The sequence below is a fragment of the Megalops cyprinoides genome, chromosome 6, assembly GCF_013368585.1.
Source record: "Megalops cyprinoides isolate fMegCyp1 chromosome 6, fMegCyp1.pri, whole genome shotgun sequence".
Classification (NCBI taxonomy): Eukaryota; Metazoa; Chordata; class Actinopteri; order Elopiformes; family Megalopidae; genus Megalops; species Megalops cyprinoides.
This window is the reverse complement of record NC_050588.1, coordinates 6,306,130-6,323,046: the sequence shown is the minus strand read 5'-3', so window position 1 is coordinate 6,323,046 and position 16,917 is coordinate 6,306,130. Positions and strand designations below refer to the sequence as shown.

At 40.9% G+C, this 16,917-nt stretch overlaps 1 protein-coding gene across 1 annotated transcript; it reads left to right on the top strand.

Annotated features, from left to right (window-relative positions):
• The first annotated feature begins 903 nt into the window (after nucleotides 1-903).
• On the top strand, nucleotides 904-16,551 carry LOC118779378 (probable G-protein coupled receptor 173). Its single transcript, XM_036531450.1, has 2 exons — nucleotides 904-1,107; nucleotides 14,729-16,551. Exon 2 carries the CDS (start codon nucleotides 14,950-14,952, stop codon nucleotides 16,108-16,110), a length of 1,161 nt encoding a protein of 386 aa, XP_036387343.1. The 5' UTR covers nucleotides 904-1,107; nucleotides 14,729-14,949; the 3' UTR covers nucleotides 16,111-16,551.
• Nucleotides 16,552-16,917: the final 366 nt, after the last annotated feature.

Sequence of the window (16,917 nt, the reverse complement as noted above, 5' to 3'; positions counted from 1 at the left end):
TCTCTCTCCCTCTCTCTCCCCGGATCCAACTGTTACGAAGCGAGCCGAGGAAAGCCGAGTCTCAAGAGCCGCCCTTTCAAACTCAACAGTGCAAACAGCCATTTCATCTCGGTCACTTTTATTTTCATTATTTATTCAAAACGTCCGCGGCAGATTCAGTCAAATCCAAATACTTGAACGACAATGCTGGGAATCGCTGACTGTTTTTCTTCTTGATACGACCACGGAGAATCAGGCGTGGGCTGTTAAAGTACACAGGGTGCCTATACAGGCACTGTGTACATATCTTCACATAGGATGCCAGTACTGAGCACGCAAATACAACTGGATTCATTCGAAGATGTAAAGGGAGCCGAAGATTCCCTGCTTGTGAGCACAAATGGAGTGGATTATATCTTTAAAAAACCAATGCATGCGTCAAAGGCTTCAGGCGACGATTCAAGAAAACCCGGATTCGAATATTCCTGCGCTTTTCTTTTGATTATTTTTTCCAGGTAGATTAATTTTGTAATAATGTGGCTCAGGTGTTGGCATCCACTCTAAATGAATAATAATACGTACCTAAAATCAACAGTATTTAAATCGGTGATTTTGATCCTGCTTTATTGATTTGGTTTAGGCTATTGTAGCTCCCACCGTCGGATAGAAAGCTGGGCTTTATGGAAATTCCGAAGACATGACATGCACACGAAAAAAGAGGAAACGCTCTTTTTTGTTCATTAAAACCTGTGTTTATTTATAGGTTCTTAAATGAAAAGATCTACAAGGTACATAATCAAAAGTGTCATGATTATTAAATATACGTTTTCTCCTCTAGGTTCGGTCCATTTTTAAAGATTTGTCTGGACATAATTGACAATAAGGCGAGAGACTTGTTTACCGTATTCCCTTATTCATCGCATTTTTTCCTTAGAAAGGACGTCAAGACATTACATGTTTGTGGTATTTTACTGACCATGTGCTTTGCCACTGCGTTGCAAATGATCAAGAATAGATGCTTTTTTATTCATATAATTTATATAATTTTATTAACTGCATCAAGCCACTGAAACGGCCTGGATCTGAATTCGCAGCCTTTGTCTCGACCACAAAGCGCAAGAGAACCAGGTAAGATGTTGTTTAACATTCGTATGACATTCTCTTCGAATATTTTTCCCAGTGATTTCATTTGAAACCACGACAATCCTATGAGTCTTTTACAGGTGTGTACATAATTTCTCATGTTTCCTGAAGATAACGCATACCCGTGTGTATGTGTCATATATATATATATATATATATATATATATATATATATATATATGTGTGTGTGTGTGTGTGTGTGTGTGTGTGCGCACATACACACTGCAATTTGAAGTCTTTAATTCAGCCTGTATTTTGCATGTATAGATTGGAGGGTCTGTTGCTTTATTTATTTATTTATTTATAGAAAGCTGACCATCTTTTCGCCAAGATGCTGCTGGCTGAAAGACTCCGATGGATTTACACACGATTTCCTTGGAGACACAGCCCTAGCTTTGCCGTCATGGTGAAATATTATCAGCAGTAGCATCTGCCTCTTGTCTGGTGTAAAACCGAAGGTGTTCACACAGTAATGCAGAGACACAGGTCGTCAGATAAAGATGACAGATGGCATATCCATCTGTATATGTACAGAATATTTGTGCGATTCTCTTGCTGCCCCTTTATGTGCCTAATCTCTATCCCGTCTGTAAAGCAAACCAAGAAAAAAACATATAAAGTTATTCGCAAATATAGCATCGTGGTTGCGTGTATTCCTACTATAATCTTGTTGTCATGACTGTACTTGACGAAAAAGACGTGGATGTGATTCAGACTTGTTTGGTTGATGGATTCCGCGTCGCCCCCTCCCGTGAACAGCAGCGGTAGTCGACTGTTGCTGTTCCTGCCCGGTTACTCACGATGGCCATTCCCCCTCCCCCTTTCCTACACAACCCGCAGCTCCTCGGGTGTTCATAAAGCCGTCAGGTTCGGAAGGTATCGGTTCCGGCCTACACACGAAAATACAGCGCCAGGCTCCACAGAGCGCCACAAAAAGGGGCCGTATTGCCTTATAGACTTGCCGGCTGTGCGTATTATGAAAGCACTGTCTTTGAATAAAACGCAGCCTGTGTACGTATCTTCGCTAATATTAGCTTGTCTGTGTATTTTACCACCTCAAATGATTTTTTCGTTCTTTCACTGATACAGATTGTCGTATTAATTTTCACCGTGCCATACTTGCGTTGCTATCTAATATTTGAGGGCAAGTCCTCAATCCAGGGTAAGGTCTTTTTAATCGGTTTTTCTTACAGTCTTAACCTACACTGGAGTGACCCAAGTTTACCCCGTGACACATGCTCATTTCATAACAGTCCCATCGCTGAGACATTCATTTTTAAACTAAAGGCAATGCTTTACACCAGCACCCATTAGCTGTATGAAAAGAAACGTTAATCTGTTGGTTTAGACCAAAGCCAGCCTGAAAGATGGTGTGTAATGATGACTGGGCCCAACAGGGCCCTGGCTCTGCACAGAAATTGGTGTGGGTGGTGTAGTATTAAAACAGGTGGCATCTATTCTTTTACCAGGGTACCAGAAACAAATCTCACAGCTTTCTTAACACCAAACCTGTCATAAAGATTTTTTTTTAACATTAGCTGTCAAGATGTACCTACTGTATTCATTTAAGATTAGATAAATTCATGCCTCATTGTAGATGGTTTCTGTTCCTTTACCAGGTTACAAAAAAGAAAAAAATCTCACAGCTTGCTAAACACTAACCCTGTCATACAAATTTCATGAAATATTGGCTATCCATTTGTATCTAGTGCATTTATGGAGGATTAATATAGTATTAGTATAATATACCTACTGCACAAGGACTAGACTGTGGTGCTTTCTCGGAGAATCATAATTTTGCATTGTGTTCATCTTAATTTCAATGTTACTTAATAGCTGTGCTTTTGAGCAACCTACATTTGGATTTTTTTTTTGTTTTGATAGCAGGACATAACAGCAGTATACAGTTTACCTGACTGAGCACGTCGAGATGAATCCACTCTACGTTAAATGGCCGTGCATCAGTTCCTCTGTCCACCTGTCAATATATTTCCATCTATGGAGAGAACCTAAAGTGCAGGCACAATTAAACCTTGTTTCTTTCAAAGCGGCAGATGCCTGTAACATACCTAACCTATGTCATATTCTACTATACGTACCATTGCAAGTGATATCAGCACTTTGATGTGGAATGGTGCCTAGGAAGCTAGTGCTGACGTGTGTGTTGTCTAAATCTAAATAATGAAACTGGTCAAACTATAGGTCCCCATTAGCCTCCTGCAATAAACAGGTTGGGTTAAATGGCAGGTGCACCTTGGATTGATTATACTGAAGGAACCATTTCAGAGTGTGTAATTCTTAGTTGAACCACAAAACAATGTTTGGGCACAGCAAATCTAACCTAAGGTACAAGAGTAACCCACACTGCCATATAGAAGGTAACAGCTTTTAACCAGGAATGAGCAAGTATGTGTTCTAACATCTGCATCACTTATGTGCTCAATACTGGCTAATTTTGTTAAATTACCTTATTAAAATCCTACTGCATTGCTGCCATTGGTAGTCAGGAGATGATAATTTAGCTTTCAGATAATTTACTCAGAATATTTTCTATATCACATATCTATATTATCTACTTAGCAGACCAGCTATCATAGCTTATTATTCCTCAACGGAAGTTAAAGTAAATGAGCACATTTAATCGAAATTTAACTCCTTAGCCAGAAAGCTAGCTACCCAGCAATGAAGCACTGTCTAGCTACCTAGCTGAGTTGTTGTTTCTGCTTTATATATGTGAAGAAGCTGATAAAAATACTTTCGAGTTAAAAATGGTTTTCTTTTAAAAACCCAGGAATGGTGCTGTTGAGAAAAGACTGAATTTACTACACATAAATAGGAGAGGTTAAAACAGGCATCCTAAAAGGGATTAAAATCTTCAGAACAAAAACAAAAAAGGTTAAAAACCAAGAGATAGCCACAAACAGCCCCTTCTTAGTTCTGTCCCAGCTCCCTTTCTTCTACTTGTTTGACCCACTTTTTTCAACCCAGTCAATTAAGAATTTAACCAATTATCCAGTGCCTGTACAGCTATACACACTTGCACCCACACACTCCCATGCATCAAAACTGACCAAAGTGAGATCTGTGTGAAAAAGCTGAACTATTGCAAGAACCGTAACTGTTTGAAAGCCAGATCCCTGAAAACACACACACACACACACACACACACACACACACACACACATAAGAATACAATAAAACGGGAAAATATTTTTGTATCTTCACAATATAGTATAGTATACAGTACAGATTGTATCTTCACAATATATCCACAGGTACTTACATTCACCAAATATGAACATATGAGAAATACATTATTCTAGATTTGTTTTGGACAGCAGCATCTACTGGAATGTTTAAGTTTAAGTTCTGGCCACTTAAACTGGAGACAGCAGAGGTTAGGCATGTGTACTAGTTCACAGCTCAATCACACATCTCCTACTAAAGAGAATGAACATATGAACAAGACACCAGAGACTTCATCCAGTTATTACAAGTGTGACCTCTCAGGTCTGTTATAGACAGCATTTCTTGATCTTCTTATTTTTGCTACTTACCCTTTTCCAGAGTCTCTTATGAGGTAAATAACAGAAAAGGGAAAAGAAGGGAAAATAATTGGATGTCCCTTGTGTTTTAATGCAGTGAAACAATAATATATTATTGTTTTTTAATAATGGCTTGATGCGAACATAGCAGGATAAAGAAAAGAAGGAAGGAAATGTTCAATAAAAGTAACTTAAGATTTTCCCAGAAAGACAGAGAACAGTGATAACCAGGTAAAGATAACAATACATATGTTTATCATTACAGACATGCACTATGATCTCCAAAGCTTGATGAATTCAATCTGATAATCTCTGCACTCAAATCTGTGGCATCAAATCCCATAAATGGTTTAGTGTGTCGTGTTTTTTCAAAACACAACAATGCACATGCACGCCCAGTATCAGTCATATCTGATTTAAGCAATAGAAAACAGTGTTCTCTGGGTTGAAGTAAACCTTTGTGCATGTTTGCAGATATATACAACGTGTTTGTGTAAAAATAGGCCGGAAAATAATTTGGGCCCTGAAACACAATACTTGTACCATTCTTCCTCATATGCATATCTCTGTTTTGAAATGCTTGACATCCCACAATTGGCATACTTCTTGAAGAACCCCATTAAAAGATGTTTTTATGACTTATAAGTGGAGTATCTTTTAATTTTGATTGTAATATTTAATTTTAATTATAATGATTATTCTGTATAATTATGTAGAATAATTATAGAATAATTATGATGAAACTTTTGCATGAAAAAATGAAAAAATTGCATCCTGTCCCCGTACTGTCGCTATACTTACTGTATGCATGTCGCTTTGGATAAAAGCGTCTGCTAAATAAATAAATGTAAATGTAAACATATAGTTTAATGTGGTATATAACATTGACACATCTTAGATGTCCTCTTGTCTACATTACATATTCTACATTACATGTTTAAGTTTCTCAGTTATTTCACACAGAAAAAAAACAGGTCTTGTCTTGCATGTCAGAAAGCCTTGCTGTTGGAGTTGTCCCTCATTCAGTACATGTATGCAGATTGCCATATGTGTTTATTGCATATCCTGTTTTGACAGGGGGCCATTTAATTAGTGTTTCCAAAGTCCACTGTAGCTTTCAGTAGACTGTGATTGATGATTCTATCCACTCTAAACAAGGTGTTTCTAGAGATAGTTTATCACCAGGGAGACTATGTACTCTGCATTCCTTCCTCATTTGGCTAAGGAGTTCCAGTCCCTTATTTAAGCTGTAAGGAATTCTAGTGATTAAACCCTTCATTCAGCAATGGCAGGGACAAACCTTAAAATGCAAAGTGTACAGAGTCTGCTAAATTGATACCACTGACAGAGGGGCGTCATGACTTTTAAGTTGAATTCAGCAATTATAAAACACTACATGTACAGTAGCAGGGCTTAAAGACTGGCATTGCCCACATTTGCACTCACAGAATCCATTTGTATGGGCATTTTGATTAATTTGATATTTGAATATTCTATGGATCCCAGGATAGAATATTTGAATAATTGAACTTTGTTTTTACCCCAAGCACTGTATAAAAACTCCAGTTCTGTCTGTATAAACAATGACTCAACAATGACTGCAAACAGATCTGCATCCACATACTTTCAAACAGGAAAATTATCAATATCAATGAGTTGTGTCATTTTATGCAGGGTTTTTAGGCTGCCCTTTATTAATATTGATGAGAATGAATACAGGTGCATTTTTCGTCATTTTAACGTTAATTACGTATTTGAACTGTGATCCAAGAAGGCAATTAGTGATATTTTGGTCACATGTTCAAACAATCAAATATTCTTTCACGTCCCTGTTATGTTCTCAGAATAAACCCCAAAGCTGATGTTCTAACCAAGATCACAATTATAGTTATCTGGCGATTGCAAATATTACTAAGTACATATATGAAGCAGCTAAACCATACATATTTCATAGCAGTCTGCTGTATCTCACACTGCCTTGCATGCTGTTTGAATAAGATTAAAGTCTCTTTCTGTGTATAACACAGTGTCATTTCGAGGAATATATGGATCAACCATGTATCAGGCCAAACTGCACACCCTAGCTCTTTCTAATAAGGGACTCTGCTTATCTTTGCATGAAGCTGAAGAATTCAGTAAAATTTATGCTCTGGACTTGATATTTAATTGCTCTGTGGAAGCCTAGCACCATGAGAACTTTTATAAACAATTCTGTGTGTATTTTTTACTCATAATAATTGCCCCTTTCTTCATGAATATCCAAAAAGTGTCAATTTCTGCAAACAATCATACTAATTGTTTGTGTGAATTCTTTTCCTGACAAGAAGTCATGAGAGAGCTTGGGACAGAAAATCTGTATCTGTTCTGTTGTATCCAACTGTGTGGACACTAACGCGATCGACCATGATGGTTAAGACACGGCAGCTTGATGTGGTATCACTCTGTGTTGACACATTACATTCAGCACACCTTCTCATGATATTCCCATGACTAACCAGTCTCTTCAGATTAGCCCTCGTCAGCACCATAATGCATCTGTTTTTGTGCTGAGGGCATTTGCTTTGGTCTAAATAAGGAGTGTACAGGTTCATACCTTGGGAGGCCAGACCCTTTGAAGAACCCAGCTAACATGAGCTGGACCCAAAGCTGGGACAGGCTTTTCCACTGCGATAAAAGAATCTAGATCTTTAACAGTGGACGCCACACAAATACTGCCATCTGCCCATATTGAGAAGCCTGCCTGGACTTTGTTTTATTTTTTTTCTCCATCTGCCTCTGGTTGTTTGCTGTGATCAGTGATAGTGTTGTGATCCTTTCTCTCCTTCATGTTTTTAACACGGACAGTGGGAACAAGGTTTGCTGGTTCCTCCCACAGCTCATTTTCAAGTGGGCCGGCACCAGGTATGCTATGGGTTGAGCTGACACAGGTTAGTGGGACAACAACGACCATTCCAAACCACCCCAAACCTGAACAAAGAAATATGGCCTTGTTCCAGCTCAACAGACATAATGGCGTCTTCCAGATAGCAAGATATTTACACATGGCATAATTTGTATATTGACCTCCTATCTTGTTAAAATAATTGCTAACCTGTCTTATACCTCCTGTGTATTCTGTCTCATTTCTTACTTGCTGAAACCAGGGGAATAAAATAATTTAATCTTAATAATAACAATGTTTTCATAATAGATAAGATATATACCATTTACATATAGGTATATGATTTAAAATATTAAGAATTCTATAGAGGTTTGGTGATATATGTGTAACATTAGCAGTTAACACGGTTGGATGCAGAGACTTGACCATGGTTGGATGCAGAGACTTTGCAATGAACGTTAATTTGTTTGAATAGATGATCTCATTACAGACAAGGAGTGTGACACCAGAATAGCGTGGGTTGAGGCTCTGTTCCTCCATGAGTGACAGCTCTTGCTCTAGACCAGTGGTCCACAAAGATGTGCCCATGAGCATTTTTTTCAGCCTCAAGAGGGGTCCACAAAGAACATTCTGAAATAGGCCAGACTAAATGATGAAAAACTGTTTCCTGTCAGTTATTCATGGGTTTCATTATGTTTAACTAATATTTTATATAAAAACTGTTTGTTGTGATTAGCTGGATCTGTCAATCATTGGTAGCTTATTGACTGCTATGCTCTGATAAGACTGAATTTGCGGCCAGAGATAAATTATGTTGGGAACCACCTCTGTAGCCATCTTGAATGTGACTGTGCAAGAAAACATTCACACACAACAAAGTGGCTTTCTGTTAACTTCCTGCTACCATGTTCTTTGCTGTTCTATTCTTCTTTTCTATATATATCCACCTTACCAAAGTTTGAAGTGCTTGGATCAGTTCATGTTACTATATGTTACATTCATGATATAATGAAACATGTTACAATTAAACACACTTGTGTTTGCCCATATTTATAGTAGTGCAATTCATCAAACCTTTCTGCTTTTTGTCACAATAATAACACAAAGATGTATTTTTCTTCCGGTACATGCATACATATATAAACATAGCACAATTCAGGCCTCTGTAGCTAAGCAACAAACAGCTGTAATGACTGTGACATAACATAATAGCACGGCAAGCTCTGAAACAAAAGGCCTCCTCTCTTTTCTTTTCGGTTGGCCTATGTTGCGCTGTGGCCATCACCTACAGCTTCCCTGTCTTGGTAGACCTGTTTACCAGTTTCTTCCTTCATAGGGTTAATTGCCTTGATGAATGGACACTATGCAGAGTCCACCCCCACATCATGTCCACTGCTCCTATCCCTTGGATCTGAAACCACAACCCCGTAGGCTTGTTCTTCCTGTGATTCACCCAACTCCAGCTGGGATGTACCATTTGACGGGGGGGAGAGGAGGGGGGGGGGGGCTTGATCTTTATGAAATTTTTGCAATGATAATGCCCTCAACAGCTCACGATTGATTTGTGCCCTCGCTCCTCTCATCCTCCCCTCTCTGCCTCGGTTTTTGCCTCATATACACCCGTGCATGCTCTCAGACACCCACACGCATACACGCAGAAAGGATGTAAGGTGTTGTAGCTTAGCAACAGGCGAGGTAATTACTGTGACAGGAGCTGGCATGCCTTGTAGCATGTGGAGAAAACAGCTGATCTCATTTGCGCAGAAAAAAAGAGAAGGGAAAGGCAAGGTTTTCCTCAGCGTGTTACACCAGATGCTTATGGGAGACATGTTTTTTCACTGATTTTTTTTTAAAAGAGGAAACTGATTGAATTGTGGTAGTCTGACATTGACACAGAGCTGTTTCAAGTGCTTTTTCGGTTGTTTTTCCTGGGTGTTATTTTAGTTTCTGTTAAAAGGTAAGAGGCCAAAAAGCCTTATGTGACATGCATGATGGCTGTCTATTGAGCAATGGCCACTGTAATATTTAGTATACTTGATTTACTACAAGATAGGTCTGATTTTCCTCTGATGTGCTAGATTTTTCTTTAGAATGACAGCCTGTTTTTTTAATTTTTATAATTTGCTCCCAAACACAGGTATGAATTTATACTTTTTTGCACCCCTGTCTCCCTCTCTTGTATGTATGTATATGAAATCAATCGGAACGGTAATGCAAGAACATAAGGAATTATAAGAAGATAAGAAAGGTCCATGTGAAGAAGGTTTCGTCTCGTGTCAGAGTGAAATGAACTGTTTTCTGGTGGTGTTCACCTGTATCCTCAGGTTCTGTTCACAGAGCAGAGCGTGAAATTGCCTCTGCCGTGAACCTTCTAATCCTGTTTAACATTTTTGAAACTTCAATCAGATCCCTCCCTCAGCCTGCTTTTTCTGAGACTAAAGAGATTAAGTGCTGTGCATCTCCCTTCTTAAATCATCTCTTTCAGACCTGGGACTGGTCTTGCTACTCTATCTTTTTCATAATCTGGTGACCAAAACTAAATGTAACATTCTGAATGAGGCCTTGTTCTTCTGCGGACAGGAGAAGTATTATAACAGCGTTCTGTAATTCTACTACAACTTCCTTTTTTGCAACATTTTTGCATGTAGAATTGTAACCTTCCATAGTATTTGTCAGTTCTCTGTCAATTTCTGTATCCATGTTCCCATGTTATAATATTATGTTTGCCTTTAAACTTAATGTGACATTATCAGCAATTTCTTTGACACTACTGTCCTTTTCTAAGACATATTCAGTAGATCCACAGGAGACCTACATAGCAAACAGATTATTTGGCTGTTCCCAATCTCTTACACCCCTGTTTAGACACCATTAAACAGGAAGTCCAGTCCAATGTAAAACATTTGATCTCCCTGGGGCTGCCATGATAAAATCCATATTGTCATCAATACCAGCTCTCATGACAAATATCAACAGTGTCAATCCTATGTTGATAACAGTTTAATATGACAAAAACAAAAAAAGGAATTACAGCCAAGTAGAACTCTTCTTGCTTGCTTTAGAAATAGCCAATATGTAGGTTATGTACCAGTTTAGCAAACAATGACAGTGAACACATGACATGAGTGTAGACATTTTGCATTTATTTAGAGTCAAAAGTGCACTGAAGAGGCTCACATTTTGAATCAGGTGTTTTCTGCATTTCAGAGAAAAATTAATGTATAGCTTTTGTTTTTCAACTTTGGACATTCCATTTGTAAACTTTTCTCAGGGCCATTACATTACATTACATTACATTACATGCATTTAGCAGACGCTCTTATCCAGAGTGACTTCCATCACAATAGAACATAAGTGTATCCGTCCAATTTAAACATGCAACAGTGTCAGACCAGGCTAACAACACTCCCAGACCAGTGAGTGTGAGCTTAACACTATTTAAGCCCTACCACAAGTTAACTTGTACAGTCTAACAGAAGCCAAGTATACTACAATACAACAGTCCCTAGAACACAGAATCAGTGTTAGTATAGAGTTAGTTAGGGTTTAGGGGGAGGGGATTGATGTGGGGCCGAGATGCAGTCTGAAGAGGCGGGTCATCAGCCTGTGTCGGAAGATGCCCAGTGGTTCCGTTGTCCTAACTTCCGTGGGGAGTACATTCCACCACTGAGGGACAAGTACAGACAGGGACTGTGTCCGAAAAGAGTGACCCCGTCAGGTTGGGATAGTCAATTTCCCTGTAGCCGCAGGGCACAGTGATCTTGAGGGAACATAGGGTTTGAAGTCTTACACAGTTTGAATTGCAGTTGTAGGCATGACATGGAGTGTATAGCCAATATAAGTAATTTAGTAGTTTTTTGTTATATTTTTGCATTTTCCCCCTTTTTCACCCAACTTTAATAGCTGCCAGTTATGCATTTCAGCTCCACTGCAATAACAACTGCTGAACCCACACAAGAGCGCAAGCTGAGGCGCATGCAGTCTTCAGATACACACAAATGCCGTCTGTGACTAATGTTCACACTACAAGTCCCAGCTGCACCAGGAGGCTAATGCCATTGAAGGATAGGTGCATCCATCTCATGGTAATTCATAGATGCCCACACGAGTCTCAGGGTGTCGACAACAAGGGGACCCTGGCTGACCTATCCACCCCTGTCCCTGCTGGAAAAACCTCTGGAAGGTCACCAGTTTTGTGTCGGATCTCATAGTAGCTCATAGTGTAATTGCTGAGATCCACTGAGATCTCTTAATTATTAGTCTTTAGTTTTTCTAGTTTTGCTATTCCTTTAGTTTTGCGGACATGATGATATGAATAGCATGAGTAATGGCAACCTCGAGCTACAGTGTCTGGTAGTTTGCATTGACTTTCATAGTTGTGGCACTAGTTTTCTAAATTATCATTTTATGTGTGTACATATAAGCGGCTTTGCGAGTTTGAACTTTTATTTCTTTTCTGCAGTGATAATTGTTTTTCTTTGCAGGTCTTATATTTGTGATTTGCCTGTTCAGATCTTCTGGTAATAGGAAACCTTTCTGTCCAAAGACAGTAGTGGAGTCTTTTTTCAATGCCAATGATTACTGAATACTTTTCTTAAAAGTGCTTATTTGAATAACCTAGAATAACCCCCCTTTCCCGTGATTAATACATGGCAGAGCTGGTGGATTATTTTGGCATCACAGTTCTGTGCAGAGATTAACCAAAATATATAAGGTGAAAAGAAATGGCAGGCTGATGCTAATGGCATAAATCCTTTCCATTTGAAAGCTCTACAGGCATTTTACTTGGTTCTGCCATTGCCTTCATGAAAAAGAACTAAAAATATAAGGGCCAAGTAGACCAGGTAGCTCATAGTGTAATTGCTTATTGAAGTGTGTAGCTTCTTGGCTAGCTAGCTAAGTGCAGTGTCCATGACATAAATTTACATTATAAACAAAACAGGGTATTAAGTCATTTCAAAGGTCAGTGTGATGTCCTCTGAAATGGCTTAATAAAAGCCTGTTAAATGTTTTGCGTTTTTGCATCTAGGTAGTGAAAACAACAGTGTGATTTGGCTAGCTGGGTTTTGTTTGTACATATTAGCTATCCATTAAATTTGCACCAACAGCAATGATACTAACTGGCTGAATTAAAGTAATAACAACATTAAGAAATTTTCTGTTGATCCGCAGTGTCTGTACGGTCAGAGTCTATGCTGCCAGTGGAGTTGTTTTTTAAATACTAGTTGTCATGTCAGTGACAAAACGTCAGACACTGTTACCTTGACTTGTTCAGCCATCTAGTCACGTCTTGTTGGAAAGAATGCATTATCCATGAAGGGTGCATTTTGTGGTTCCAAATAAAGTGTGCAAGAGTGTTTAATTGGTACATTTATTATGATATAGGAAAGGTGTGCGTCTCTCCCATGCTTTGCTAATAAAATAGCATCTTGAAACTGAAATTGAAATTTCCAGACTCATACAAGCTTGACATTTCCAGACTCATACAGGCTTGAAATTTCTAGACTCCAACAAGCCTATTGATTTTATCCTCAGAATTTTTTACATCATTATAATGCTAATCAGAGGCCCCGTTTACACTTGGTTTTAAAATGTGTCTTGGGTGATCGGATCGCAAGTGGACAGCGCTAAATACAAGTGTAAACGACCACCAAGATGCATTGTGATCTGATCACTCAAATCACTTGCCGAGGTGGTCTGGGATGCATTTGACCACATATCTTTTGTAGTGTAAATGCTAATGCGTCCTGATGCGTCCCCGACAAGAATGTAACACGAAAATACGTCATCAATGCAGGACATGGTGGTTGTTTTGGTGACAGCATGCCAACGCTCGAAAAAATGCTTTTCTAAAGTTTGTCCTTTTTCATCTTGCCCTGCACTCTTTTGCAAGTCGCAAATGACTTTGTCCTGCCAATCTCAACAGTTGGAATAGCCCGTACATGTATATTAGTTCTTGAAACATTTTTGTTTTCTTAGCTAGCCCGTGCTAAAAAAAATCTGGCGCTTGTCTGGAGACAGAGACGGGCGTGGGCGAGGTGACGTAGGCAGTAATGACATCTGAACACAAGTGGTCAGCTGGACACCTTTGAGACACATGTTAGACGCAGGTGTAAACGGCGATCTGTCTCGGCTGTCCACTTGTGATCCGATCGCTCAAGACGCATTTTAAAACCAAGGGCCAAAGAGTTCATTTCTTCTGATGGTGGATTTTTATTATATTATTTATTTTATATGTTATACATTAATTTATTATATTTTGTAATAATTACTTTTATTTATCTTCATGTTAACATTCATTGCAACAACCAAAAATGAGTGGTAAGAATAATCATTTTGGTACTTCATCGAATACATTAATAATTCAGAACATGGAGACACAAAGGGCAAAACAAAGGACAAAAAAATAGCTGAATAGTTTGTTCATGTTTTAATGGTTATACAATATAGCATTTTGTCAAAGCTTAAGAGCCATGGCAAGAAAATATTTTTTTCCATAATACAGTAATATTGTATATGAACAAGGAACATAGCATAGCAATGCCAGGTTTGAAAACAAATTTCTAAATGTTCCCAGTGTACAGGGGTGTTTTTATTTTTGCACTGGTGAGTGGGGCACCCTGGGATGGGAGAAGTACGGCAGGAGAATGCGCGAGGGACGCCATGGTGCGTGCAGTGCATGGGCGCGCTTCCCAAAGGGGAGGGCAGTGTGACAGAGTGCCGCCACTACGGTTGAGTATGCCCTCTGACTGCCAGACTAACGAGCCTGGCTCTTTGGTGTCGTGGTCAAAGTTGCATGGTTGGTGCCCCTTAGACCTGGGTTTGAGGCTGGGTGGGGTGACTGCTCTCGCCCTTTGCTACAGGGCCTTAAGTAGTTTCAGGGTCAAAGTGTATCAGCAATGTCACTTCTAGACTTTTATTCTTTACTTTTACAGTGCCTTACTGAAAAAGTGTTTATTGTTGTTTTTTGCCTCTTGGGAAATTTGCTGTTGAGAAAGCCTTTCAGCAGCTTTTTTTTGAACTTGAATAGCATTCTGCAATAGACTAATTTATTACTTTGGGCTGTCTTATTTTCGGTAGCTTTATGTATTTACTTGGTTCCTCCTTTTTGTTCTCTGGTTTCAGTGAATGCTAATGAATTGCATTCATGTCATTAAGCTAATCGTGTTTATGTTCGCAGGTACTGAGGGAGGAGGTGCAGGGGTCTCCAAGCAGGCAGAGGAGGTCAGTGAAACATGGGGCGATGCAGCATGAGGCGTCCCTCTTCCTTGTGATCGGAGGAAGACAGGCAACCACGAGGACGGACAAGAGAGTAGCTGGAGGAGGAGGAGGAGGAGGAGGAGGGCGGGGGACAACGGCGGCCAAGAGGCGGAAGAAGGAGGCGACTGCGGAGATCGCGGGATGGCCAACGGGAGCGAGAGCGGCGACGGCCCCGGCGGGCCGCTGGCGGCGGTGTCGGCGGCGGGGGGCATGGCCGGCGTGGGCCCGTCCTCAGCCGTCTCCACCTACGTCAAGCTGGTCCTGCTGGGTCTGATCATCTGCATCAGCCTGGTTGGCAACCTGGTGGTGTCCCTGCTCGTCCTGCGCGACCGCACGCTACACAAGGCGCCCTACTACTTCCTGCTGGACCTCTGCCTGGCCGACACCATCCGCTCGGCCGTCTGCTTCCCCTTCGTCCTGGTCTCCATCAAGAACGGCTCGGCCTGGACCTACAGTGTGCTGAGCTGCAAGGTGGTGGCTTTCATGGCCGTGCTCTTCTGCTTCCATGCCGCCTTCATGCTCTTCTGCATCAGCGTCACGCGCTACATGGCCATCGCCCACCACCGCTTCTACTCCAAGCGCATGACCTTCTGGACATGCGTGGCGGTGGTCTGCATGGTCTGGACGCTGTCCGTCGCCATGGCGTTCCCGCCGGTCTTCGACGTGGGCACCTACAAGTTCATCCGGGAGGAGGACCAGTGTATCTTCGAGCACCGCTACTTCAAGGCCAACGACACGCTGGGCTTCATGCTGATGCTGGCCGTGCTGATCCTGGCCACCCACGTGGTCTACATGAAGCTCCTGCTCTTCGAGTACAAGCATCGCAAGATGAAGCCGGTGCAGATGGTCCCAGCCATCAGCCAGAACTGGACCTTCCACGGGCCCGGCGCTACGGGCCAGGCGGCGGCCAACTGGATCGCGGGATTCGGCCGGGGCCCCATGCCCCCGACTCTGCTGGGCATCCGGCAGAACTTGCACAATCAGAACCGGCGCCTGCTGGGTATGGAGGAGTTCAAGGCAGAGAAGCGGCTCGGCAGGATGTTCTACGTCATCACCCTGTTTTTCCTGGTGCTCTGGTCGCCCTACATCGTGGCCTGCTACTGGCGGGTCTTCGTCAAGGCCTGCACCATCCCGCACCGGTACCTATCCACCACCGTGTGGATGAGCTTCGCCCAGGCCGGGGTCAACCCCATCATCTGCTTCTTCCTGAACAAGGACCTGAAGAAGGGGCTGCTGGCTCAACTGCCTGCTTGCTGTAGGACTAAACAGCAACTGCCCCGTGAGCCTTACTGCGTGATGTGAAGGAGGGGGGGAGGGGATAAGATAGAGTTGAGGGATTGGATTGGATTTTTTTTTTGTAGGCGGGGCCTGAGCAACAGTTGAAAATGTTATAGCCTTTTACTCTCTGATAAGATGCTTTAAAAGGGAGGGTCTAGGGAAGCCACACAGTTGTGGAATGAGGCCTCTCTTTACTGACTCTTTATTAAACCCTCTGTTGTGATGGTTCATTCCTCCAGCTAAGAAAAAGATGGAGTGAGGTCCTCGGTACTTGTATCTTTTTCATGTGCATCAAGGCCAGTCTGGATGAGTCATGCAGATATGAGGATGCGTGTGAGGGTGGTATCTTCTTTAAACCATGACCAAAACCATTGGCTAGTTTTAAGCTATTATTGCATTAGGGGAATGTACTTTTAAAAAACTGTTTTATGTGAAGCTATTGGAATTGGCTTAATATGTTGGTGGCTCAGCTAAAATATTGTAAATCCCTTTAAAGAGATTTGAAAGTGATCTTCATCTGGACCTAAATATATTTTGGTTTACATTTGCAGAGAATAATGGAGCCACTGTGTACCAGAAATATGTTTGCAAAGAATATGTTCTCTCTCTGAACCAATGTTTTACTCCTATCATATCATAGGTAAATAAAGATAATTGGAGAATGAGGTAGAGAATGTCATACACAGGTGATATGCAACCTAGCTATTCTTATGTTTGATAGGAAATTTACAGAAATGAAATTAACCATTTCAAAATGAATTCTAATGTTAAGAGGGCTGTCTGTTTAGGGAAAATGAGGTTTAGTTGGAGCTTGCAGAAGAACTGTTGTTG